The sequence below is a fragment of the Eretmochelys imbricata genome, chromosome 6 (genome assembly GCF_965152235.1).
Source record: "Eretmochelys imbricata isolate rEreImb1 chromosome 6, rEreImb1.hap1, whole genome shotgun sequence".
NCBI classification, from domain to species: domain Eukaryota; kingdom Metazoa; phylum Chordata; order Testudines; family Cheloniidae; genus Eretmochelys; species Eretmochelys imbricata.
Genome location: NC_135577.1, coordinates 39,515,703 through 39,542,083, shown reverse-complemented (window position 1 = coordinate 39,542,083; position 26,381 = coordinate 39,515,703). Strand labels below are relative to the sequence as shown.

The window sequence follows — 26,381 nt, the reverse complement described above, 5'->3', positions numbered from 1 at the left end:
AGTTTCTAAGATCAATCTGATTTTTTTTTTCTGGAAGAAAAGAAATGCAAAACGTATACATTAAAAATTGAGTTGTGGCAGGGAGTAATTCAATCTCTGTATATATAACAGTTGTAAATATTGAATTCAATTCAAGTATATATGCACACCTCATTCATGGTGTGGTTTTATTATATGCCAGTTTTTAAAATGTCAGGGTATAAGAGCAGCTCCATCCTGAAAAATCACTGTCATATAAATTGAGATAAGAGCAAAGTAAAATTCAGTCCTGAAGTAAATCCACCAATTTAAATGGATTCACAATGGCTTACAATAGCTCTGAATTGGTCCTAGTGGATTTTAAAATAATATGTATGAAGAGAAACGATCTCAGCAATGATGTATAGTAAACCATTAGCAATGGTCTCCTATTTTTGTCATTTTTAAAGAAAAATCTTTTGTGACATGAAAGAACTTAACCCTAGGGTATAAATGCTCTCCTCTGTATAATGTATAAAAGCCGCTTCCTGTAACTTAGAGTCCAAGCTCTTATAAAGAAAAATGTCTGCATACAAAAATAAACTGCATCCTAGAATTGAGGCTTGAAGTAATTGGGGCAGCACCTTTAGCAACACCCACAGGGAAACATATGCGCTACGCACTATAAGAGGTAATACGTTACTATCGTGCAGGGCTAACATAATATTTATGTTAATGGCTGTGATGATCTTCTGATGTGCCTAATGTGACCCAGAAATTCTCAGAAACCTCAGCAGACTCAGGCAAAGCTGACTACTTATGCAATTAATGAAACCTGCCTTCTCTCCAAAATACAGAGTGCACTACTAGATCTCACATGCACAGTTATTATAAGTTAATGTGTATGTCAAGATAAACTTGTAAGCAAAAACAAAGATTGGGAAGTTTGGGGGAATAAAAAGTAATTAGTAGCTACAACCTACTGCCGTATACAGTCTCAAAAATCTGAATTAACAACTTCCTTCTATTCAGAAATCTGGGCAAATTTCAGGAGAGTCGTGTATGTGGATGTTCTCATTTTGTTCAAAAAATGACATCTAACTGAACTGGGGAAAACATGTTTTTATTTCCAGCACACTACACATAGATTTTCTCAACCAAAGCGCCTTGTTCAACTTCCATTAAGATCAATAGAAACCCTTGTGGAACAATCAGTAGTTAGTTAATTTTGCATTAGTTCATGGTTCAGAGAAAGGTCTGTTTTTTCTAGATACTTACAAAAATCATACCACTTTATCCTCCTGCCTCTTTGCACATGCACATTTTCTTTTCTAATCTATGAAACATGAACGCTTCCTGGCACAGCTTCTGTCACAGTTGCATACTCTGTACATGCATTGTGAGCATCTAAACTTGTATTCAAAGTAATGTCATCAAACAAAAAATGTTCATTAACTCAGGAAAATTGTTCATGGACAGTTGATATAGGCTTTTCACAGATCAAGATAGTGATTTGTGTTTGTGTGTGGGGACGGGTGATTTTGTGTATCCTTATAGTGAAATCTTTGTGTCCTGGTCTCTTCTTAGATTAGGGTACCATCATCTATCTACCTTACCGTCCATCGCCCATCCAGATATTGATAACATCCTTGTCACCATAGTATCTGAATCTTCTACAAGTGCAACAACACAGTGTTGATTTCTTTGCTTCCTTCCCTCTCACCACCACCACCTTCCTCAGAGGCTTGTGGGGAGAAAGAATGGTCTTGTGGTGAAGGCACTGCCCTGGGATGTAGACATTTGGGTTCAGTTCTTCTCTTTGGCACAAGTAGAGCTATGCATCTAGGTGACTTTTTGGTTTGCTGGCAATTCTGAATGAATGAATAAATAAATCAATAAGAATTGGGTCAACCCAAAAGCAGTTTTTTTAAAAAAAAATCTTTGGCAAATGTTTTTTGTGGGGCGTGGGTTATTTTGATTTTTCAGCACTTTAATTTTTTTTTTAAATTAAATTGAAGGAAATGTCAAATTGAAGAGTTGTTATGAAAAATCTACAAGTTAATGCTATGTTAGTTTTGTTTTGTTAAAAAAAAAAACACCACTTGTGGGGATGAACAAAACCATCCGATGAAACTAACACACATTCATGAAATAATATTTACAAACTCATGGATGATAGGAGAGATCCTGGAAGACTGGAGAAGGGCTAATGTAATGCCCATCTTTAAAAAGTGTGGGGAAGGAGGAGCTGGGAAACTTTAGATCAGTTAGCCTGACTTTAATACCTGGGAAGCTACTAGAGTAATGTATAAAACATTCAGTTTCCGAATGCCTGGAGGATGAAGGAGTAATCACTAGCAGCCAGCATGGATTTGTCAAGAAGAAATCACACCAAACCAGCTTAATTTCCTTCTTTGACAGGGTAACAGATTTGGTGGATAGGGGGAATGCCGGGGACATAATATACCTGGACTTCAGCAAGGCTTTTGACACACTCCCACATGACATTCTGATAAGTAAGCTGGAGAAATGTGGGCTCGACAGAACTACCATTAAGTGGATACAGAATTGTAAGAGAACCACAAACAATGAGTAACTATTAATGGAATGAAGTCAGATTAGAGGGAGGTCTCGAGTGGGGTTCCCCAGGAATCTGTTCTGGGTCCAGTGTTATTTAACATCTTTATTTGTGACCTGCTATAGAGAGCATGCTGATCAAGTCTGTAGATGACACAAAGCTGGGGGTTGCCAGTACTTTTGGAGGATAGAGCTAAATTCAGAGGGATCTTCATAAATTGGAGAACTAGGCTATAGACAACAACATGAAATTCAGCAAGGACCAATGTAAGGTGCTGCACTTAGGGAAGAAAAACCAAATACAAAAGTACAGAATCAGGGGGGAAACTGGCTTAGCAGCAGCACTGCTGAGAAGGATCTGGGAGTTGTGGTGGATCACAACCTTAACATGAGTCAGCAATGCAGTGCTGTTGGGGGAAAAAAGCAAATGCAATTTTAGGTTGCATTAACAGAGACATAGCATGTAAGTCACAGGAGATGATAGTACTGCTGTACCTGGCACTGGTTAGGCCTTAGCTGGAGTACTGTGTCTGATTTTTGTCACCAATGTATAGAAAGGTTGTAGAGAAACTGAAAATGATCCAGAGGCAGGCGACAAAGATGATTAAAGGGATGGAATGCAAGCCACATGAGCAAAGGCTGCAGGAACTGTGTATGTTTAGTTTGGAAAAGAGGAGATTAAGGGGGGGAAATGACAGCAGTCTTCAGGTACTTGTAAGGCTGCCACAAAAAGATGGAGGAAATTTGTTCTCTTTTTGCCACAGAGGACAGGACAAGACAAGAAACAATGGGTTCAAACTACAGGATAGGAGATTTAGATGGAGTCTCAGGAAAAACTTCTTAACTGTAATAACAGTATCCCAGCTGAACAGACTGCCTAGGGAGGTTGTGGAAGCTTCTTTACTGGAGGTTTTCAAAAGGAGGCTGGCTAGCCATTTATCTTGGATGGTTTGACACAACAAATCCTGCATCTTGGCAGGGGGTTAGACTAGATGACATTTGTGGTCCTTACTAATGCTATGGTTCTATGAAACATGTTGGTGTTGCTGAATCTGCATTTTTCACCAAAAAAGTTTCAGCTGAAAAATTTCACCCAGCTTTACCGCTTATGTGACCTTTGGTAACTCACTCAGTTTCTCTGTGCCCCATTGTAAAATGGGGTGATATTGCTTATCTGCCTCATAGGAGTGTTGCAAGAATAAGTTCATTAATGTCTGAAAGGTGCTCAGATACTATGGCAATAGGTACTATAGCAATAGATAGAAATCCTGTATTTTAAACCAATAAAACAAATCCCAACCAACTGCTGTCTGAAACCAGTAAAATGAAACCTTGGCTCAAAACATATTTATTCAATCTGACTGGATTATTTGGCTCTCTGCTAAAGTGTTTTGTCACTTGTTTAGTTGAACTAAATCCAATAGTATTATTTATCATCAAGTACTAAGAATTCTACATAATACAATAAAATGTTATAGTGTATATTACATATTATAAAAGCAGTATTAAAACTTTGCTTCATAAAAGCAGTACTTTTCAATACTGAACCAGATACAGATCATGGCAAGTATTAAAAAGCAGCAGGAGCATATGAGAAAGTTTGTAGAGTTTGCCAGATCCTACTAATCTCGCCTTTGATTCAGTAGGATACTAATGGAAGACTTAAAAATTTTGCTACAAGCTTCCATTACATTTTTAACTGACATTACACTTTAAACAAGTTGCTTTAAATTCCATTGGAGTACTAGTTAAATTGGTTGTGCAATACTTTAAATCAAACTATATTCTGAATGCTACTCTAGTGAGATATGCCCCAATTCTTCATGATCCAGGAAATTTTCTGAATCCTTTTGTAATGTACATGATAAACTGATTTAGTTCAATGGTTGATTCATAGTACGGGATTAATGTATGGTGTCCTGCTTCAACTCGGGTACCCTGGTACACTCCCAGCGGCCAGGCCCATCTCTCTCAACAGGTAGAGGAGACTCTATCTGCTCCTGGCCCACTGCACTCTTATAAGGGCCAACTGAACCCTGATTGGGGTGTGGCCACAGGTGAGCCTACTTCCCCAATCAGCCTGGGAACTGCTTGCTCCCAGCCACAGCCCTCTCCTGGGCTGTTTTAAGCCCTTTAAGGCTGGAACGGGTGACCACCCCACTACAGTATCCTTCATCATTTGTGAATTGCAAGAACAAACAGATGTAATACAAGTTATTAATTCTTAAAAAATAAATATATATATATATATATAATGGATTCTGTATCGGAGTGGAAGCATAATGTTATAAAATTCTGCTTTAAAGCTTTCTTTTAGGAGGCTATTTTGATGGGGAAAAGTTGTTGCATGTAAAATTCCAGAATAACTGAAGTCAGTATAAAGACTCCCATTGACTGCAGAGGGCTTTGGATGATGGCCCTAAGAGTATGATGAAGAGATAATTTCGGCAGATCAAGAAACTGAACTCCTGTTTAGACAAAGAACATGCACAGCATCACCAGTGCAGATTTCCTTGCCCCATTACTGTGTCTCTAGGGTGAAAGGATATTTCAGTTTCCTTCCCCAGTACTTCCTCCTACTGAGACTAACAACTGTGCTAATTAGCAGTTATTTATGTAAAAACTGTACCTGATTGTAGAGAACTGACAAACAGAAAAAATGGCTTTATCTGGCAGATGCATTGTTCACTATGAATTCTGAAAACATCACTATGACTTTAGTCAACATACTGTAGTATAATTTGTAAATGTGCTACAGTATAAAGTATTATAAATGATTATATCTAAACCACTCTTGTCAACTTAAATTAACTGCATAGATTTTGTGATGCAGTAATAGTTTATGTTCATTTAATTGCTAATTTGTAAAATGTGGTCATCCTCTGTGAGCCCCCTAGTCATGAATATAAATGACATAAGCCCTGATTCCAGAAGGCATCTCTATTCAGAACAGTCCTGAAGCATGTGAATAGGGATGGACTTAAGTGCATGCTTATGGCTTTCCTGAATCTGAGCCATAGGACCTGATCCAAAGCCCACTGATCTGATCCAAAGTGAGGTTCTCCAGTACTTTATTTTGGCCCTGATTCAACAAGGTACTTAAACACAAGACTTAAATTTAAGCACATGAGTAGTTCCATTGACTTCAATGCTTAAGATGGAGGCAGATACTTAAGTACCTTGCTGAACTGAGGTCTAAAGAACCCAAGAAAATTCAATTACAAAATGTGTGATTCCTATAAGGGGAAGAAAGTCACCTAAAAGCAAGTACACACAGAGGAAAAGTTAATAAGGTATCTGTAACAACTGACAGAGAGATGCTGATTCACATTCTTGTATCTCCCACTTGCTCAGAAGGGTGAGATAAGGTTTTCTTCCTCTTCTTTTATAGGCTTAGCCTGAAGGATTTCCAGAAGCTCCATAAAAAATGTTTGGTGCCAATTTCTTTTTTTTCACTTGCGGATGGTGTTGCATTTTGTGTGTCTGCAATTTTGCAGAATATCTGGGTTTCTGTAAGTGTAAAAATCTAGCAGTTTCAATAGTTAGTCATTACCTCCTATTCAAACTTCTGCATTATTGCTAGACAACAAGCATCATAGATGATCAAACTTACTGGTTCTCTCCACATTTTGACATGAATTTGGGGTCTTGCATGACTGTAAAAATCAAAGCAAAACTTTGAGGGTAGAAAGGGCAGGAAGAAAAGTGGGCAAATGATGCAAAATGAACCCAAGGGAAATGTTTGCCAGAACATATTGAAATCAAATATAGACAGTATTTTCAACTCTACGAAAGTCTTTGCACTTGGATAATACAGAGCCACATACTAGACATTGGAGTGGAAAAATTCTACTTTGGACTGACAACTCTTTGTATTATTCATTTGTGGGTTTAATCTCAGACATTTTATATTCTCATAAGAGAATTTGAAAAGTATCCCTCAAATTTCCACCCTACACAGAAGGAGAAGTAGACAGGCAAAGATGTATACTACACCATGGACATGTGTACACACAACCCACTGGTGCGCGTGTGTTAGAGTTGCCCTTTGTGCCCAATCCAGAGAGGATGTGAGTCTGTTACAGCCCCTAACAAGAGAGCCTAGATCTTCAGCTCATATTTTAGAGACTGGTGCTCTAGAAGGCCATGGTTCAATCCCTGGTGTGTTAACCAAGATGGCTGAATCACATGGACTAAGGAAGTTCCTCCCTTTTTTAAAGATTGTCACTCTGATTATATTTGTATACTGGAGATGTTACATTTAAGGTTGTGTATGATTTCAGATTACAGAAAGAGAAAATGTAACAACATTCTACAAAAGTCTTTTTTTTTTTTTTTCAATCTTATCCTCTGGTAAAAACTAGCTCCTGGCTAGCTCTTTGTATATAGAATCTCTGTCAAAGGGAGGTTTAAAAACAACAACAACAAAAATCACCAGAAAAATTTAATTAAAAAATTAGTCACTTAAAAATTGTGCAACTTCTGAAAAATCAGTAGTATCTCTGATGTGCACTACTTTAACCCTGATATGATTTGCAGTCATTATTTAAAAATTAAATCTAGCAAATAATTGTTACACAGTCTCAATCTGAACCAGTAGGGATGCCTTTAGTCTATATTATAGTCTAGTCCCATTTAATTGGAGGTGGGTTAATTTGTATCTGGATTTCAAACCCTTCAAAGTGTTGGATTCTGGAGTCTTCGGCTCTGGATATTGATTCATTGTAAAGGGGGTCTTGGCTATGAAATTCAAATCCCAGATTGGATTCCAGCCTACCCCAGAAGTAAAGCAGTGTTTGAATCCAAGCCTTCTGGGTCGGGTCTCTCTCTCTCTCTCTCTCTGTGAATAATGAACTACTATTGATATTACATTTTGAAGCATTATTCATTCTTAGTGTGCTGTACTATGTACATTTACAATGCAAGTGCCACAAGCGCTTGCTTATATAAGTGACTTGAAGTAGCTGTGATTTCTGTTGGGTAAACAGTGCATCGTTTTGAAAGTGCAAATATGTATATTTAACTAATAACAATCAGACTCCCTTTGGTATGTGTAATATGTGTCTAAATCAGTGGTTCCCAAACTTGTTCCGCTGCTTGTGCAGGGAAAGCCCCTGGCAGGGTGGGCCGGTTTGTTTACCTGCCACGTGCGCAGGTTTGGCCGATCGCAGCTCCCAGTGGCCGCGGTTCACTGCTCCAGGCCAATGGGAGCTGCTGGAAGCGGCGCGGACTGAGGGATGTACTGGCCGCCGCTTCCAGCAGCTCCCATTGGCCTGGAGCAGCGAACCGTGGCAACTGAGAGCTGCGATCGGCCGAACCTGCACACACAGCTGGTAAACAAACCGGCGCAGCCTGCCAGGGGCTTTCCCTGAACAAGCGGCGGAACAAGTTTGGGAACCACTGGTCTAAATCATTTTAAATGCAAATGTGTTCTAAAGAATATAAATTAAAACACACATATTTAAAAAGTGCTAGGATGTTGAACCAAACAGCCAAAAGCAAAGGAAATTTAGAATTAAGAGAGATTCCATCCTCAGTGCCCAATATACACACGTACACAGAGAGAGGCGGTGAGTCTCTGCCAGATATTTAACTCTCCTGGTTTGATCAGTGTTTGCTCTTCGTTTCTTATCCTTAAATACTTTCAGGGGAATACTGTCTACCCTATTTCTGAAGGCACTTGGGACCCAGGATGCAGTGGAAGCAGTGTGGTTATTCTGGGTGCATTTGGGATCAGGCTGTATGCCCTGCATGAAGCAGAGCACAGCTCAGTTCTACCCCAATATGACAGTAGTTTTGGAAGGTGGAGTGGGGAATGAGCAAGGTTAGGGCTGGTGGATCACACTGCTGCAGCCATGTGGTCTTCTGCAGATCTCAGATTTCCCTACTACACAATGCGCACGGTGTGCTGTGCATGATTGTTCCCCTTTCCAGCACAATATTCCTTATACTAATCCCACTAATAATCTGACAGTCATTATCTTTTGATATTTATTTAAACACATAACGCTAGATCTTCAGCTGGTGTACATGAGTATTGCTCCATTGAGTGTAATGCAGCTATGCCAACAGACACCAGCTCAGAGTCTGGCCGATGTCTGTCCCAAAGCAGCAAATTATCCTTCCATAAAGTAAATGGATTAGTCCAAGCTGCTCTCTCAGGATGAGGAAGAGGTCATGTTGAGGATGAGCACCTGGGGCTGAACAGCTTCCATGTTCCAGATAAGCCGCATCAGTGCTGTAATTGCTTTGCTTTAGTAAAAAGAGGGAGACTGAGAATAATGACAGCGGTAGAAATGACCAGTGAAAATTGATTTCCCTAAACTGGGGCATATATGGATTAGAGATAGCCTGGGGTATCAGTGCCATTGCTTTCAAGCAGGAAATGGCAAGATTATCACTAAAATGAAACGACCACTCTGTTGGAACTGCCAATTACCAGTAATGTATGGGCGGGTTTTTTAGTTTAATTGGGAAGTATTTTAAAAGGCTGCAGAAATCATGAGCATGAGTTGTGAACTTCATATTTTCTTGAACAATTTACTGGCAGGAATCCTGGGGGAGTTGGGAAAGGCTCTAAGAAACATTTGATAGATGTTCTCTGTGCACCAGAGCCTCATTAAAACAGTCTCCTGTTTTTGTTCTGGGTTTATTACACTACATATAAATTTAAAAACTGCTGATGCAGGAATTCTTATAGGCTTTAGAAAAATAATCTTTGTACGGTGCTTAATCACAGTCTGGGTTTCCACAGGTGTGTTATATACTGCACCACTTTTTTATGAGTTTGTGTGGGTGAGGGAGAAGTGGGGTAAAACCGCTATCAGTAGTTGTATTTAAATATTTACAGGCGATCAAGGTGCATCCATTGATTGTTTACATAATACTGAATCCTTCTAGATAAGGAAGTTTTATTAATGCTGTTTCTGCCATTAATAATAACCATCTTTGTGGTGTTTCTGATTGACTAGGGCAAATTTCCAATGCAAGGCTCTGTGTCTCATTTCTGCCCTGCTCAGTGAGTGCCACTTTGAAAACATTCCCCTCAACTCAGGAGTTGCTATTCCCATTTTCCTTCCCCAAGTGCTGTTGTGTCCAGTGCTAAACCCTACAAATAGCACCATTCCTGTTATTGTTCCTCAGCAAGGGTCAGGTGTGCCTGTACTCACATAGGACTGCACAAAACTGTAACAGAATCCACCAGAGATGTGCAGTTTGGGCAGTATTCTGGCTGTCTCCTCTTTTCCCTTCAAGGTGGCAGGAGTGGCTGTATTTTGGAATGGCGAGGAGATCTGTGTGAACTACCGAGCACTGTTGTGTGGATTTTGGTCTCTGTGCTCTTCCTAAGTTGCCCACACTTTTAGCAGAACAGCTCTTGTCTATGCCATGCTGCTACTGGCCTTGTCCATGCCATTTGGACATCCATTGCCCTCCACAGTTTGTTCTAACTATGGAGGGAAGCATAACTATAACCCAGAGCAGCAGTAACTTACAATGCATTTTGCATCATAAACTCCACCACTCTTAAAGGGAAATGTGATGAACTGAACTATTCTGCTTTCTGCTCCCCACCCTCTTCGTTGAATTCAGCTCCTGCAGAAGAGGGAGAGGCAGCAATGCAGTGATGGTAAGGGAAGGTTTTCTTCTCTGGGTTCATGTAAGCTCCTCTCTGCACCACATTGAGCAGGGCAATACATCCCCCAAGCAGCAGGGAAAGCGAGGGGATGTCTTCATCAGAATTCCGAGGTGCATTTAGAATCCATGTGCCTCCTCGATTTGCTATGAATCATTGCAGAATGTTACTCCCATAATAAAGTTATCCCAATCACTGTTTTATATTTTGTTATCTTCTTTTACAGAGCGATGAGGTTTTAACTGTCATCAAGGCGAAAGCACAGTGGCCTGCCTGGCAACCGCTAAACGTGTAAGTTGGTAGAGAATGGAGCCTCCCAGTAGACTCCTGTTCAATATCATCTACAGAGTGCTCTAAACTTATTGCCTTACACAATGGTTTGCTCTCACAAAGAAACAATATAAAAGTACTGTTGATAGATGAGTTTGTCTTATGCTTTGGTATTCTGCCAAAAAGTGCCTTTTTATTATTATTATTTGCAGTATGGCGCTTACTAACTAAATCAAGGAAAGAGAAAAAGCAGATAGTTTCATTGAGTTTTTGCCTATACTAAACAATGGAGTTCATTCAGTGTTTGCATGAATATGTTAGATACTTGTGTCTGGCTGTCTGGAGTGGCTCATAAACGTGAATGCCACCCTCAGGACAGTCTGTTACAAACCAGGGCTCTCAGGTCCAGAAGTCGGCCAGTTCCATCACCGTGGTCTCTGTGGCAGGGGAGTGACTGGATACTTGGTCAAAACTTACGAGCAAAGCTCTCAGTTCCTGACCTGGGGCTTTCCTTTTAGAGGATATTCCCCTCTCCTTGCCTAACTGTTCAAGGTCTTTTGTGTCAAGATCATCATATGACCGTGGTTCACCCATTGGGGCTAATCTTTAACCTTTAAAACTCTTAATATCACATTTAAACTTTTAACAGCGTTGGGTTATGATTAAGGCTATGCTTTAGTCATGGGTATTTTTATTAAAAGTCATGTACAGGTCATGGGCAGTAAACAAAAATTCATGGCCTATGTCCTGTCCGTGACTTGTTCTATATAACCCTGACTGAATCTTGGGTGCTCTGTTGGGGGGGGAGGGGGCAGTGGCACATGGCCTAGGACCCCCACAGCTGCTGTGGGGAGGCAGTTGGTGGCATGCGGCCCAGGACCCTCACTGCTGCTGGAAGGTGTGGGGGGGTTGGCAGGGCTGGCAGGCTCCCTGTCTGGCTCCACGCAGCTCCCTGGAAGCGGTGACATGTCCCTTGTCTCCTAGGCGAAAGCATAGGCGCCAACTTCTGCTGGTGCCAGTGGGTGCTCGACCCTTCTCTGTCCCCAGCCCTGCCCCGACTCCACCCCTGCCTCGCCCACTCCTGCCTCTGCCCCGCCCCCATTCCAACCCCTTCCCCAAAGCCCCGCCCCAGCCCCGCCTCTTCCCCGCCTCCTCCCCTGAGTGTGCACCCTTCCGCTCCTCTTCCTTCCCTCCTGGAGCTTGTTACACTCTGAAACAGGTGCACTGGCTGCTGCAGAAGTCTCTTGACTTCCATGACAGACTCATAGCCTTACTTATGAACTATCCAATTGACCTGTGGCATGTGAATCTTGCTAAGACTATGCCAATGTCAGGCGGTCTGGAGTGGCTCACCAACATGGGTGCCAACTTCACGGCACAAACCCCAAATTGGTTGTGTTTTTTATAATTAGATTTCATCAACCAAGTATCCAGTGTGAACTCTTCAACCACTATAACAGTCTTAACATGGAGTCACAGGAAGTTTCCTTGGGCACTCCAGCCTATTTTGTCACCCAGGCAAGACTGCTTTTGTGAGAGATGGTTCCTTACACCAAAAATCACAACAATATTCAAGTTACTCCCAGTCCCAAAGGACTTACTCAAGTCCATTATACCTTAGATCTCTCACTAAAGATACTTGTAACCAATCTAATAATAAACTAACTGCAGATTTATTAACTAAGAATAGAAACAAGAGAGTGATTTACAAGATTCAAGCAGGTAAACATACACACACAAGTTACAGTCTTGGGTTTCAAAAGCTAATAGACACTGCTGTAATATGCAAGCTCTATATGTCCTTTGGCTACCTCGACCTAAATACTTTGGGAATCTCTGGCTTATGCTTAGACATATTGCTCTGTCCAAATTACAAGCAGCATAGTGATACAGTTCCTTCTCAACAAGTATTTTATTCCCTTCCCCCAGAGTTCAAACTGTGATGGGATGTGTCCACCTGCATATCTCTCTTCTTGAGTGTGGTGGAATCAATCAACAAAGTCCTTTGTCCACTAATATTCCAGAGTGGTTTCTCTGGTGTGTATAGGCCTTATGTTGGGAAGAAGATGACACCTCTTGTGGTAAACTAGCATTTCACAGGTTTCAGAGTAACAGCCGTGTTAGTCTGTATTCGCAAAAAGAAAAGGAGTACTTGTGGCACCTTAGAGACTAACCAATTTATTTGAGCATGAGCTTTCATGAGCTACAGCTCACTTCATCGGATGCATACCGTGGACACTGTGGCAGACTTTATATACACACAGAGATCATGAAACAATACCTCCTCCCACCCCACTGTCCTGCTGGTAATAGCTTATCTAAAGTGATCATCAAGTTGGGCCATTTCCAGCACAAATCCAGGTTTTCTCACCCTCCACCCCCACACACACAAACTCACTCTCCTGCTGGTAATAGCCCATCAGGATAGCCCACTATTAGTCTGCTGCAGTTTCCACGGTATGCATCCGATGAAGTGAGCTGTAGCTCACGAAAGCTCATGCTCAAATAAATTGGTTAGTCTCTAAGGTGCCACAAGTACTCCTTTAGCATTTCACACTTGGTAATGCTTCTCTCCTGACTGGGGGAGTTTTACAATCTTAGTAAACATTTTCATAGTTACAGAGCAAACACTTCAATATTACCTTAAACATGGGATACAGATATTGTATGTAAGATTAATACATGCAGCACCCTACAAGCATTTCATTAAGTCTAAACAGTAAATACATTCTTATAATTCTACTATCTATTTTAACAATATTAACACACAGGCAGGCCAGTCTCTCCCAGCTGTGCATTTTTCAGTGTTTAGTGAGGCCCAGGGACCTTGGCAGGAGCTGGCATCTGGTGTGCAAGCATCACAACATGTTCTCTTATGTTGTCGTATTGTTTGGTCTGGCATGTCTAGTTTGTCAACTGTGTCCAAAGAACGGATGACACAAAAACGTGAGGTTTTGTATCTCAGAAAAGAGATCTAAAAACAAAGATTAAAGACACTGGCCCACATCCTCGGCTACTGTACACTGCCACTGTGACATTGACTACAGTAGGGCTAATCTGATTTACACCAGCTGAGCATCTGGCCCACCATCCTCACAGGATTCTTGCTCTTGGGTCCTGTGCTCTCAGCTCAAGACAGGGTAGAATTTCATTCGCTCCAGGCTTCTGAACCTTAAATCTTCTGTATCTTCCCCCACACGTGATCTGTGCTTGGGCCAATGCAATTGCTAGTCAATATCTTTTACTAATGATGTGGCTTGAAGTATAAAATCAGTACTGGTAAAATTATCAAGTGACAAAAATTGATGGAGTGGAAAATGGTGATGGGGGGAGGTCACTTACAGAGACTGACCCAGATCACTTGGTAAAATAAGCTTTGCTGGAGGGAATGTATATTCCTGTTTTTGTGTCTTTTTGTAACTTAAGGTTTTGCCTAGGGGGATTCTCTATGTTTTGAATCCGATTACCCTGTAAGGTATTTACCGTCCTGATTTTACAGAGGTGATTCTTTTACCTTTTCTTTAATTAAAATTCTTGTTTTAAGAACGTGATTGATTTTTCATTGTTCTTAAGTTTCAAGGGTTTGGGTCTGTGTTCACCTGTACCAATTGGTGAGGATTATTATCAAGCCTTCCCCAGGAAAGGAGGTGTAGACTTGGGGGGATATTTTGGGGGAAGACGTCTCCAAGTGGTCTCTTTCCCTGTTCTTTGTTTAAAATGCTTGGTGGTGGCACCATACTGTTCAAGGACAAGGCAAAGTTTATACCTTGGGGAAGTTTTTAACCTAAGCTGATAAGAATAAGCTTAGGGGGTCTTTCATGCGGGTCCCCACATCTGTACCCTAGAGTTCAGAGTGGGGAAGGAACCTTGACAAATGCTTAGTCAATTATTATGCATAAGATAGCTAACTAGTCATGGCAAGCATGCATTGCTAATTTTCTACTGACTAATGGGCATGGATAATTTTCTCTTGAGTAATCCTGAATGATATGTCTTTTCCTGTTATGGCATAAAGCTGATTTGTCAAGGCATCATGTCACCTAATAGAAAGCCATGTCACAATATATCATAATACATCCAGCAAAAGATCCTAGTGTAAGGTATAAAACACTAACATTATGAAATACGTAGCACTAATAAACATAACTCTAGAGCCTTGGAAATAAAGTTACAAATTTTAGTAAGGGATATCAGTCTTCTCATGCTTCAAAGTGCAAGATTATCCCTTGATGGGATCAGGATGCAACTTCCTATTCTAGTTTTAATACAAACTTAAATCAGTACAGGGGGGAAAAGCTGGTATTTCAGGCACCAATATGTTTAACTGCTCACAAATATTGATATTCTAAGGGCAATCACTGTAATTAAGTGTTGACTGCTGTAAATATATTAACAGATTTTCGTATTCAGAGTGCTACACTAGATGGACTATTTATCTGGTCAACTTTAATTAAAAAATCACAACAGAGTGAGGGGATCCTGTGACTCCCAGGGCTGGAAAAACGGGAGCGGTCTGATTGGTTAACAAATTGACATGGGGGAAAAAAAGACAGTCTCAGAAGTTGCTAGCTGTATTATTGTGAAATAATCAATCCATTACAGCAGAACTTTGGGGTACAGAATTCCATCCCCCAAATAAACATTTTTTTCTGCTCTATCTGTGGATCCAAATCCAAAAGTCCTTGCTCAGGCAAACTCCCATTTCTTCAATGAGAGCTTTGCCTGAGCAAGGACTTCAGGATTTGTCCCACAGTTAATCTAACATATCACTAGACAAAAACAAGACCAGATCAGCCAGCATTTTCTAATTCTGTAACCTGATGTAGTACATTACAGTGGGAGAAATCAGCCTGTTTTGGCGAGTCATGGAGGAGAGCAAACCCCTAGGCCTGGAAAAAGTGTGAACTCCACAACTTGGCACAAGCAGAGTTTTCTTGTTCAATGTGGCTGTGAAATCCAAGCCAGGTAGCAATGTTGTCAGCTCATTTGTTGTTGTTACAGCTGTGCACTTTTCCATGGTCATTACCTCCTCCACTCTTTGTGAGCCTTCACCAGTAAAGTAGGTTATCATACAGGCACAAGATCTTTTACATAAAATCAATGTACATAAAATCAGTGTACATAAAATGGCAACAATCATGCAATAGGAGATAGTAGTTTCTTCAGTTAGGTCTCTGATGCTTTTCCAAAATATCTGGACTTATGGGCAAAGCCACCATGTATGAAAAAAGGATACCCTTTCACCGCAGAGTTCCTAGCTCTCTGAAAAGCCTTGGACATTGAAAGCATGCAGCTGGACAGGCATAGCTCATTAACTTTCCCTCTTGAAAGATGTTACCAGAATGTTTCCAATACAGGTGGATCAGTTTGCTCATCATTAGCTGGGGCCAACAGGAGATGTTTGAATCCTTACTTCAGTGCCTAGGGATTTTGTTTGATTATTGCAAGCCAGGGAGCTTGCACCACTGTGTATCACCTTGAATCTCAATTAAAGATTTTAGGCTGTATCAGAGGGAAAAGCATAGATGGGACATGGGAGAGAAGCAATTTGCCAAACTGCTATGCATCTAGATACTGTAATGCTGGGTATTTTATAACCTATAAATCATGGAGCAGATAAACAGTATCTTTCCAAATATCGTCACATGTGCAGCCAGTCTGCTTACGATAAACTAAAGGGAACTGGTCAACTTAATTATTATTATCTATATTATCATAATACCTAGGAGTTCTAGTCATGGACCAGGACCCAGCTGTGCTTGGCATCGTACAAACAGAACAAAAAAGATAGTCCTTGTCCCAAACAGCTTACAATGTAAGTGTAAGAAAAGAGACAGATGGACATAGACAGATGGAAGAATACAAAAGTACAATGAGACAATATTGGTCAGCATGTGGTTTTAGCACACCAGCAGCATAACCATTATCAAGTTTTTAGATACTGAATGAGCAAACATCTTTTCCTGCATTTGTAACAATGCTTTAGAGTACAAAAACTGAAAGAAAATCTGATCTAGCCTTTCAGTTGTCTGTTTACTCTGCATTTGTCTTCAGCGCGTATAATAAAATTAGTTGCCTATTTCACTTTCCAGATCTCGACACAACATCTAGCAATGTTGAGAATGTGCAGATATTTCAAAAGAACAGCTTCTCTTTGAATATTTAGAAAATGGTGATGGAAATATTTTAAAATCTTTTGATGATAAGCTGAGGTCTATAGGCAAATCCTCCCTCCATGTTGTTACTGGTGACTCTGTCGTGAGGCATCTGAGTCAATGCGTTCCACCCACTATTCTTCCCTTTGTATGCCACTCAGGAAAACATGAAAGTTAAAAGCAGAGTACAATAAATTAATATCCCTGCTCCCTGTTCTACTCACCACTGTTAATCTAACAGAGAATAGCTCTCCTAGATGAAGAATCCATGCTGGGGAGCTATTTCCACTATCCTGGAAATGTATAGTGCACCTATACTCACTCCATAAGGGACCCACTCTAACACAGCAGCAGCAAGCCTCCAAAAATGAGCAATCTGGTGACACTGAGGGACATATTCCAGAACTGGGTGATGTCCAGCTAAGGCAACTCACAGTGCCCCTCCATAACCTCCACTTCATCTCACTCTGACACTGCTGTCCCCTGGGCTGTTTACAAGGCAAGCCTTTGCTACTACTATCTGGAGCACCTGCAAGAGGTGAACTTCGTCCTCCACAGCCTGGTCCATGGACCTCTGGTGTTGTGACTTAGCCCAGAGAACTCCAGTCTGCCGCCCTAAGGAGCCTCACTTAGTTTGACAGCTGAGAATGCCAGGGACGGAGGTGCAGGCTTGTCATTCTCTTCCATTTGTTACTCTCTTTTTCTGACTGACATGAAAGCCCTCTGTGTTTTATTTAATGTCTCTGTCCCGTGAGTCTCACCTATTGAGACTCTGTTACAGCTAACCCTATATCACGGCCATGGTCGTATTTGTTTAATGCTGATTTTGACTTATTACCTTTTCTTGGGATCAAAAACTTCATCATCTCCTTCCTCTTGCCTATCCTGTTTGCTCCTACAGTTCTCTGTGTAGCTTGAGTGAATAGCCACATCTTGCTATTGTCTGGACACTTGGCTACCTATGGCATGTTACAATCTCTTGATTGTGAGGCCAGTTTCTTTTCTGAAGTAACACCAATGTATTCCCCTTCAGCAGCATTGTGGTTAATCTTCCTTTGCCCTTTTCGAGGGGTTCTTCAAAGGCTCCCGGAAGTTTCTAGTTCAAACAGGTCATTCTCAACACAGGAATAAGCAGGGTTATGCTAAAGCACTTTTCTGTGCACATGGGAATACACTCAATATTTTACCCCTTTACTTCCTCTCAGATGCCACATATCCTGGATAGTCTCCTTCTGAATGAGGAGAGATGGATACTACTCCTTCTGCCTACCACTAGAAAATTAGGCTTTTCCTCTCAGGCTGAGCATGATCTCTGGAACAGCATGCCTTGTCACTCAGCTCTGTGTCACCATCCAGAGTAGGATACTATCCAGTAGAGAGAGAGAGAGAGAGAGAAAAAGAGTTGGCCCAGGACCTCATGAGAGATGCTAACAAAGGGCCTGATCCAAAGTCTATTGAAGTCAACTGGACTTCAATATTAACTGGAGAAAGAGATGCAGATGCTCTTCTGCATCTTTTCCTTTTTGTCTTTGTGGTATTTCTTTTTATCCCCACTTTCTCCCACCCCCAACTCTACTCTACCACAGTTTGAACCAAAAATAACTTTTACAGCTACTTTGCTATACTCAGTGAAGCTTAAATTCAGCATCAAAAAGTCCAGATAATGAGGTGATTTTCCCTAGCTTTTGCAAATTTTCTTTTTTGTCATCTTTCCTTGCTTCTGCCTGTGCTCACAATACCTGTCTCTCTCCTTGCAAATGTCCTCATTTTTACACTGCTCTACTGCAAGTCAGATACTCTGGTAAACTGAGAGCTAGCTGAGTGAGAAACAGAGCACTTGAATATGTTCCCAGGCATGGACCTATTTTCCTGGTACACTTTGCAGGAAATCACTTAGGTTGCAAAAGTCAGTGGAAGCTGACAGATTTTGCTTGGGTTCAGATTGTGACCTTCCAAAAACCCAACAGTTCCCAAATGAAACCATAAATCAGTCCAGGTTCACTTAGAATTGGCCGAAGCTCTTTTGAAACTCAGCCCAGCTGAACCATTTGGCAAAGTTGGCCTGAGTTTTGATTTAGTGTTGAAATCTGGTTCCACTGCTGTTCTGGAATTTTCACATCCTTTTACTTCTCATTCATTGGTCCCCAGTAATTCAATACCATGCACATGATGGGGCAAAGGGACATACAAAATATCTGAATGAACTCCCAAGCACAAATACAAAGTGGGGCCCTTCTACTCATATTGAATGCACTCCTTTTGCCATTCACCCAAAATGTCCATACTAACCTGCACCACCTTCTTTTCCACAAGTCCTTGGTGTACCTACTCCACTCCTCATCTCCACTTTCCCAAGCCTCTGCTGGTATTGCCGCTCTCCTCAACGCCCTTATAGATGTTCCAGTCTCTACACATGCCCCCAGTATCTGTTCCTGCTTACCACATGGTGGCTGGCAAAAGAGGCTGCTGTTGGCTGCCTTCCCACTTGTCATTTCCACAGCTGGCTGTTCCAGGAGCTACAGAGATATGGGGAAGCAGCATACAGAGCCAGATGGGCAGGGAGCTTCAAAGGAGCTGGCAGCTACTTTAATCTGCTCCCTTACAGCAACAGGAGCTCCCTGTAGTGGGGGCAGAAAATTGGCAGCTTTCTCTGAACTGCTGGTCTTCTGCTTCCTCCCTCTGGTTATCCCTGTTGCTGCTGCTTCGCCCTCTGCAGTGGGAGGGGCAGGCAATGGAGCCTGACTGCTCCTACTGAGGTAGCAGCGACTTCTGCTACATGACCTGAAAAACCTACTTGGGCCAGCTTTTAACAAACTAAAATATCAGGAAGGCACCATATTGTCCTTAATGCTGCAAGACATTCCAGCATTTATTCAGTGCTTCAATCTGGCCACATCAGGTAGATCTTTAAATACTGTTCATCTTAATAGGCATTCCATTAAACATGCAGTACAATCTGATACCTGCACAGGGTTAAAAATCAAAAATTAAAATGAGACAAGCCGTGAACCACTCCACTACCAGTGCCTCTTGTTTGCAGTTTTACTATACAGTGTATGCCTGTCTGGGAAAGCAGTTTCTGCCTGCCAGCTGTGTTTACAATGTTCGGGGGAAATAGAAGTAACAGAAAAGTACATTTGACACCCCTAAGTACAGGGGCGGTGTGGTTCTAGGAGTCTCCAGTTCTGATAACATACAAAAGCCAGTGGGAGAACACTTCAATCTTCTTGGACATTCTATAACAGATTTGAAAGTAGCTATATTTGAACAAAAAAAACTTCAGAAACAGACTTCAAAGAGAAAAGGAGTACTTGTGGCACCTTAGAGACTAACCAATTTATTTGAGCATAAGCTTTTCACGAAAGCTCATGCTCAAATAAATTTGTTAGTCTCTAAGGTGCCACAAGTACTCCTTTTCTTTTTGCGAATACAGACTAACACGGCTGTTACTCTGAAAGACTTCAAAGAGAAACAGCAGAACTAAAATTCATTTGCAAATTTAACACCATTAATTTGGGCTTGAATAGGGACTGGGAGTGGCTGGCTCATTACAAAAGCAGCTTTGCCTCTCCTGGAATTGACTCCTCCTCATCTATTATTGGGAGTGGACTACATCCATCCTGATTGTCAACACTGGTTCTCCACTTGTGAGGTAACTCCCTTCTCTTCATGTATCAGTATATTTATGTCTGCACCTGTAATTTTCACTCCATGCGTCTGAAGAAGTGGGGTTTTTACCCACAAAGCTTATGCTCAAATAAATCTGTTAGTCTTTAAGGTGCCACCGGACTCCTTGTTGTTTTTGTGGATACAGACTAACACAGCTACCCCCGATACTTGACACCTTAATTACTGTTAATACTGAGGTGAAATTATTTATTAATATGTGTGAATGAGAGACAGAGAGAGAGAGAGAGAGAACAGAACAAAACTGAATACGGCATTCTACAGGGATGGTATGTAATATATTGTCCCTAAAGGAGGAAGATACACTACTGAAACAAAGTTGATAGTGCTCTGTTTAAATATTTAAGAAGTCCATGTCTCTGAAATGTGTTCCTGCTGGCAATAGCATAATGATACTAAATCGCTTGTTTAGGTAGCCATTGTTCTGGTGATGTCTCAGCAAGAGGATGCGCGGTTTATTTCATTAGCTTGCTGCCACCACCTGGTTCAGTCTGGATAAACCTATTCCCCAAATCTTGGCAGAAACCATTCCATCGTATTTTCTTATATAACCATTTAACAGGAAATCTAACTTAAAATTACACTATATCTGCCAACTCTTATTCTCTGATAAATCTATATCAATCAGTATTGAGAGGGGAAGATTCAGTTTTGAAAACTGAAAGGAGTTAGGTAAAAAATAATGTAATTCCCAAAGTCTATACCCTAGAGTTCTGGGAACATCTTTAAGTCACTAGTGTCAATTAGTTTTTAAGAATACTCTATGAAACAATGAATAAAATTATTCACTATAACACACCAAGTTCCCCATACAAACTAAAATTCACACAGTGCGGTATCCAAACATTTCCTTTCAACAACTTCATGAGTTTGGGAAAGTATTTATTTTACTTTCCATGCTGTCAGTCTAGTTTCTGTTCTTCCTAATAAAATATTTGTATAATAAATTACACTTTTTACCCAGTAGTAGCATGGTGTCTTTTTAAACAATAGGTAGCCGAGTAAGTTTTGTTTTGCAAAACACTCAAGTAAATAAACTGAGGATATTTGCTCAGTTTATGTTAATGTAATTCTTACCTTCCTGTTATATTATAGTGCTAAAATGACCTACTGTACTGTAACACAAAACACTGCCCATTAAAGCTTACTTTGTTTTCAGTGAGTAAAATGTTTTATCAAGAGAACTAATTTATAAAAGTGTAAATCACAAATGAACAAATTAGCTTCTGAATGGTTGTTTTGCTCAATTAATCAAGTCCTTGGACTATCCAGCTGAGAAGTACAATTAGAATAGGGAAAAGATGTGTTTTTAATACACACACAACTTCAAATGGTTTGTTATAGATTTCACTAAATGGCAGCTGAAGGTAAAATGCAGACTTATTCTGAACTCTAATTAACTGGCTGTAATGTGCACATTTTAATTTTTATTTGTTATTTCCTCTAAAGTAAAGAGGAAAGCTGATATCGTAGTCCTTTAATCACCCATCCACTGTATATCATTAGCATTTGATTATACAAATTGCTTATAAACCCTGTTCCACCTAATAATTTGAAAGTGAAATCATGCATATATAATTTCACCTACAGTGAGTGTCAGCTGGGGGTTACACAGAAATGGGGAAGTTATTATTTTATAGTTAATGTTACAGGACATTTTACAATGCCCATTTTTCTTGCAGTCTATATTAGACATTTTTCCTGATTGTTGCATTTATGCTCTGCTATTTCTGTAATTTTGGGAAAAAGGTAAGGCCCAGCTTTTTACTTCCTTTAAGATCTTTGTACTCCTAGAAACACATTTAATATACTCACCACCGTACTCAGTGTGCATATTGCACCACGTAAAGTTTTCTTGAATGCTTAGATGGTTGTCAGAAGGCTATGCAGTTACCAAATTGCATATTGTGTGTTGAATGCAAAAGGGCTTTAAAAAAGTGTTTCAGGCAGGGTCATTGTTTTCATTACAGTGGTAGAACACACTGTAGGTGTCCTGTTCACTTGCTGTGCTATATTCTGTACACCCTATGAGTAAATGCAGAGTGTCTGTAGGATAATGGAACAGACTTCTTGGGAGGTTGTGGAAGCTTCTTCACTGGAGGTTTTCAAAAGGAAGCTGGATAGCCCTCTGTCTTGGATGGTTTAGACACAACAAACCCTGCATCTTGGCAGGAAGTTAGACTAGATGATTTTGTGGTCCCTTCTAACTCTATGGTTCTAGGATTCTATGTAATGGTGCTGTTGTTTGAGGAGGCTGTATTGTGAGTGGCCTATTCAGGGAGACCCCATGGCCACACATTTATACTGGAAAGTCAAGCACGGTGGTGGATCCACTCCATGAGTAGAGAAATATACTGGAAGACACATCCTATATATATTAAATTGATTAATTATAATAGGCGACAGGATGGTACCTTTTGGTTCATTGAGACATGCCTACTTTAATACAATTTTACTTGCATTCAGCAAGAGATACACGAGGCACTCCATAAGGTGACAGAGACATGGATTTTCATAGCAAAGAAAGTTACATTTCAAACCTTAACACCTCTGCCATTTTAGCTTACCTCCTGAAAGATCATTTTAGACAGACACACTGTGGTTATATTCTGCTTTCTGTGTCCATCTGAAATACAGTTCCCTTGGCTTCAGTGGAACTACTCCAGATTTAGAATTCAGTCATGCAAACCTCTCTCTCATGTATGTAACGTACTTAGTTAATGATAATAAGTGTGTGTAACTGCAACTCACGTGAGACAACTGCATGTGTGTAACTTTACTCAGATGAGTAAAGTTATATGCATGTAATTAATATTTGTCACAAGTGACAGCAAAATCTATGTACATCACGCTAACCTCCTGTATATCACAGGCCACAGCATCCACACGCTGAAGCCAACAACTGACACTAGACCAAAGTATTACTGTCCACAGAAGACTAGACTATTATGTGCCACAGAGAGAGAATAGGAAGGAAGGTGAAGAAACCCAAAGGTTACTGCCAATCTGAAATAGGGGAAAATTCCTTCCTGACCCCACATATGGCAATCTGTTAAACCCTGAGCCTGTGAACAAGAACCTGCCAGCCAAGCACCTAAAAGAGGGAATGCTCGGTGCCACCTCCGAGCCCTGGCCCACCCCAGCCAGTGTCCCATCTCCAGTTGTAGCCATCCCTGATGCTTCAGAGGAAGGAGATTTTAAAAAAACTCGGAGAATACATGGAGGGGGGAATCCGTTCCTGAGCCCTGCCAATGGCCAGCTGAAACCATGACGTGTGAGTTTAAGACATAACCCAGAAGTGAGCCCTAGGGCAGTTGAGCCCTGCCCCCTACCATCACAAACAACCCTGTGCTACAATTATACTCAGAAATTTGTCCAGCTCTCTCTCAAAGCTAATTAAGGTGTTTGCCCCCACATCTCCCACTAGGAGGCTGTTCCAGAATCTGGTGGTTAGAAACCTGCTTCTAATTTCCATCCTGAATAATTATTTCATGGCCAATTTATATACACTTGTTCTTGTGCCAACATTGTCCTTTAATTTAAATATACCTCTTCCCTGATATAATGCTGTCCTCTGGAGCCAAAAAATCTTACCGCATTATAGGTGAAACCACATTATATCGAACTTGCTTTGATCCACTGGAGCGCACAGCTCCCTCAACACCACCCTCCCCCCCGGAGCACTGCTTTACCACGTTATATCCAAATTCGTCTTGTATCAGGTCGCGTTATATCGGGGTAGAGGTGTAGCTCTTTGCCTTCCCTGGTATTTACCTCCCTAATGTTTTTATAGAGAGCAACCATATCCCTTCTCAATCTTCCTTGTGTTAGACTAAGCAAGCCAAGCTCTTCCAGTCTCCTCTCATAAGATAGGCCCTCCATTCCTCTGATCACCCTAATAGCTCTTCTCTGCACCTGTTCCAGTTTAAATTAATCTTTCTTGAACACGGGTGACCAGAATGGTACACAGTATTCCAAATGAGGTCTTACCAATGCCTTGTACGGTGGCGTTCATACTTCACTATCTCTACTGGAAATGCCTTGCCTAAGATCTCATTTGCCTTTTTCACAGCAGCATCATGTTGGTGACTTACAGTCATCCTGTGATAGACCCATGTCACTTTCCTCCTCTGCTGCTTCCAACTGATGATCACCCAGCTTGTAGCAGAAATTCTTATTATGACCCTGTACTTTGTACTATTGAATTTAATTCCATTTCTGTCACTCCAGTTTTCAAAGTCATCCTGATCTTCCTGTATGTAATTCCAATTCTCCTCTGTATTGACGATGCCTCCCAACTTTGTATCATTAGCAAATTTCATTAGCACATTCCTACTTTTTGTGCCAAGGTCATTAATGAAAATATTGAATAAGATTGGTCCCATGACTGATGCTTGAGAAATTGCACTAGTAGCCGCCATCCAGTCTGACAAGTCACCTTTCAGCACAACCCCATTACCTTTTCCCCTTTAGCCAATTCTATATCCACAGTAAAATGCTTGCCCATCTTCCCTAATTTAACTAATAATTTCCCATGGGGTTCCATGTCAAATGGTTTACTGCAGCCCAAGTATATTAGATTTACTGCACTTCCCTTATCTAAAAAGTCAGTTATTTTCTCAAAGAATGGAATCAAGTTAGTCTGGCATGATCTACCTTTGGTAAACCCATGTTGAATTACATCCCCTTTATCATTTACGTTCACAATGTGTTCTAAAACCTTGCATACTACTGAGGTCAAACTAACAGATCTGTAATTCCCTGGTTCACTTTTTTCCCTTTCTTAAATATAAGTATGATGTTAGTCAGTCATATGGTACTACTCCCGAATAGATAGACTTATTAAAAATTCTTGCTACTGGACTAACAATTTCATGTGTCAGTTCTTTCAGGATTCTGGGATGAAAATTTTCCAGTATCCGTGATTTGAGTCCATTAAGTTTTTCTTCCATCTCAGATGTGTTAATTTCCATTTCTAGACACCCATAGCCATCAACTGTACTCCTTTCGTGCACATGTTCCATATTATCATTGCTATTGAAAACTGAGGCAAAATATTAATTCACTTTTTGGGCCGCACCCTGTACCTAGATTGTCTTTAATCTCATTCCCATCCACACTGCAGAGCAGCCCAACCTCATCCGTCCTTGTTTTCTTTTTATAACTATACATTTATTTATTTTAATTTCTTTGACAAGAGCTAATTCAGCTTGACTTTTGGTGACTCTCATTTTATTCCTACATTTTTGTAACCTCTACATTGTAGCTTTCTTGCTGATCAGCCCCTTTTTCCATTCCCTATAGGCTCTCAGTTTATGCCTAATAACTTTTTTGATGTGGTTATTCATCCAGGTGGGTCTGGAGCCTTTTCCTATAAGTTTGTTTTCCCTTTTCTTGGAATGCAAATTTCAGATATTTTTTGCACAGCTGATTTGAAGAAATTCCTAGCCTCCTCCACATTTAAGTCCTTGAGCTTTTCAGTCCAGCTGACTTCTTCAATTCCCATAATTTCCCAAAGTCTGACTTTTGGAAAAAAAAATCATAGTTGACAACCTGGTTCTGATTATCCTTCCATTTAATATAAATGGAATAAACTCATGATCATTTGATCCAAGGTTATTTCCTAAAACCAGCTGTTCTACGATGTCCTCACTACTTACTAAAACCAAGTCTGAAATTACATCATTTCTTGTTTGTTCAGTGATGATTTGATGAAGAAAACTGTCATCTATCACATCCAGGAGTAAGTGGGCCTTACCAGTATGAAGGCATCAACAGACTTTTGACCACAGTTTTGAGAATGTTACTTGCATAATATACAATAGGGAAATCTCTCATAAACAAACAAGCTATTCACTGACACAGTAACAGCTGTTCACCTGAAGTGCATCAAAGCCAACAATACATTATTTTCATTGGTTTCAGAGTAGCAGCCATGTTAGTCTGTATCTGCAAAAAGAAAAGGAGTACTTGTGGCACCTTAGAGACTAACAAATTTATTTGAGCATAAGCTTTCGTGAGCTACAGCTCACTTCATCGGATGTATTATTTTCACTGTAATAATAGCTGCAGCCAAGAAAAATAAAACATCTGGAAAAGAA

The 26,381-nt window shown here is 40.6% G+C and overlaps 1 protein-coding gene across 1 annotated transcript in view; it reads left to right on the top strand.

Annotated features, from left to right (window-relative positions):
- Positions 1-26,381, top strand: part of SPON1 (spondin 1) — a 319,734-nt gene that overhangs the window by 244,561 nt on the left and 48,792 nt on the right. Inside the window, exon 7 of the mRNA XM_077820112.1 lies at positions 10,395-10,459. Within this exon, the coding sequence (XP_077676238.1) occupies positions 10,395-10,459 (65 nt within the window). The remainder of the gene's footprint in view (positions 1-10,394; positions 10,460-26,381) is intronic.